The 1,592-nt window shown below is 40.3% G+C and overlaps 1 protein-coding gene across 1 annotated transcript in view; it reads right to left on the bottom strand.

Moving 5' to 3' along the window:
• Positions 1-511: 511 nt before the first annotated feature.
• Pmar_PMAR017941 (protoheme ix farnesyltransferase, putative) overlaps positions 512-1,592 on the bottom strand; it is a gene marked incomplete at both ends in the record, with an annotated part of 2,503 nt that continues 1,422 nt past the window's right edge. Inside the window, 2 exons of the mRNA XM_002771677.1 lie at positions 512-603; positions 1,084-1,210. Of these exons, the coding sequence (XP_002771723.1) occupies positions 512-603; positions 1,084-1,210 (219 nt within the window). The remainder of the gene's footprint in view (positions 604-1,083; positions 1,211-1,592) is intronic.

Here is a 1,592-nt window from a genome sequence, read left to right as displayed (position 1 = left end):
GTTTTCGTGCATATCTCCTTGAGCTATTCGCATAATCGAGTTTTTGAATTCCTGCGCAAACCTCGGCACACAAAGAAGTCGTTTGATCCACGTGGTTCCCTTCTAAGTCTGCACGCATGCACAACGCAAAACTGCCTGTTGTTGTGGTATATGCTCCGTTCGCTTCGAAATAACAAAAACCACCTAAACCATTTCGAGGCGAGCGAAACATATACTGTCGAGTTCTCTATGAGCTCATTTATCAACTACCACTTCAGCTAAGCCCTCGAGACCTATATCGATGACTTGGATCAGCTCCATATTTTTGCCGAACCCATCTCCGCGTGGTATGAAATTATATAATTTCATAATAAAATTCGGCACTAAAAATTATTTTCCAATAAAATAATAATAATAATAACATCATCGAATATTTCATAATAAATTCTCGGAATTTACGATTCTGGATTTCATATAACTAGACGCAACAACAGAGATATTCCAGCACTATGTCTCCACCCTCAGTCGGTACTACCATCGCCGAGAATGCAAACATCCAACTGGTGACACCCAACCCCGAAGCCACCACTGGTAGTACAGCTAACCCTACCATATACGGCAAACCTGATGAACAGATGAAAAATAACAAAAAATAAATAAAAAATAAAAATAGAAAAATTAAAATATGAATAAAAATGAAAAAAAAACAGAAAGCAGATACCCAATTTCCATGTACAGTCTCGCGTAACGTAGCTCATGTCGCGATTCGATCAACCAGGAGAGGAGTCGCGCGTATTTAAGGTCAGTTCGGGACGTAGGGCTCTTTTCACATGCTCACTAGAAAACCTACAAAACTTCTTCATCATCGTCACCGACACACGATCCCACACTGGGGAGTAGACACTTCCATAAGGCTGTCGAGTTTTTTTCCGAGGCAACAAAAAATGAGAACTTTTTTCCCAGGTAAATTTCTCCCTCACCACTAAAAACTGATATAAACTTTTCGCTTTAGTATATTCTAAGTTGATAACATCACATGATCAAATTTTCAGAATTTTCCCGAGAAAAAAATAACATTTCCAATACGCATTTTCCCCTTGTTACACATAGCTGCAGTCTTATGACCAGTGTCATCATCCAGTGGGAACATCTTATACCCCGCAGCTGAGTAGTCGGATCTATATAACCACGCTAATGCGTAGAAGTGAGGGAATTGCCATAACGTTTGTAACTAAACGTGAAAACGAGAAAATCAACTACTTCAACTCTCCAATGTGGCACGGGCGGCGCATGTGAGGGCTTGTCCTTATTTAGGAGATCTCCTGTGATAGTACACAAAGCTGATGCTATTGAGCTGTCCCTCTAGCGCCCCCACGCTATAGTTCTATAGAACTCCATACTACTAAGCTCACGGAACAAGTTTGTATTTCCGCTAATCCTTTATGTCGTTGAGTTCTCAGCTGACACGCATGGAAACCACAGAAATCAACTTTAGTCAGTCTTCGCATTGAGTCTGCCCAATTCAAAATGATGTGACGATTTTGTGTTTCCAGGTCTCCTCTGAGGAAAATCTTCTATTTTTACAATAGAAAAGTTCATCTCGCGAAAACTAT

The sequence above is a fragment of the Perkinsus marinus genome, assembly GCF_000006405.1.
Source record: "Perkinsus marinus ATCC 50983 genomic scaffold scf_1104296962706, whole genome shotgun sequence".
Taxonomy (NCBI): domain Eukaryota; phylum Perkinsozoa; order Perkinsida; family Perkinsidae; genus Perkinsus; species Perkinsus marinus.
Note: the sequence above shows the minus strand (reverse complement) of the source record. Positions and strands in the feature narration are given on the sequence as shown.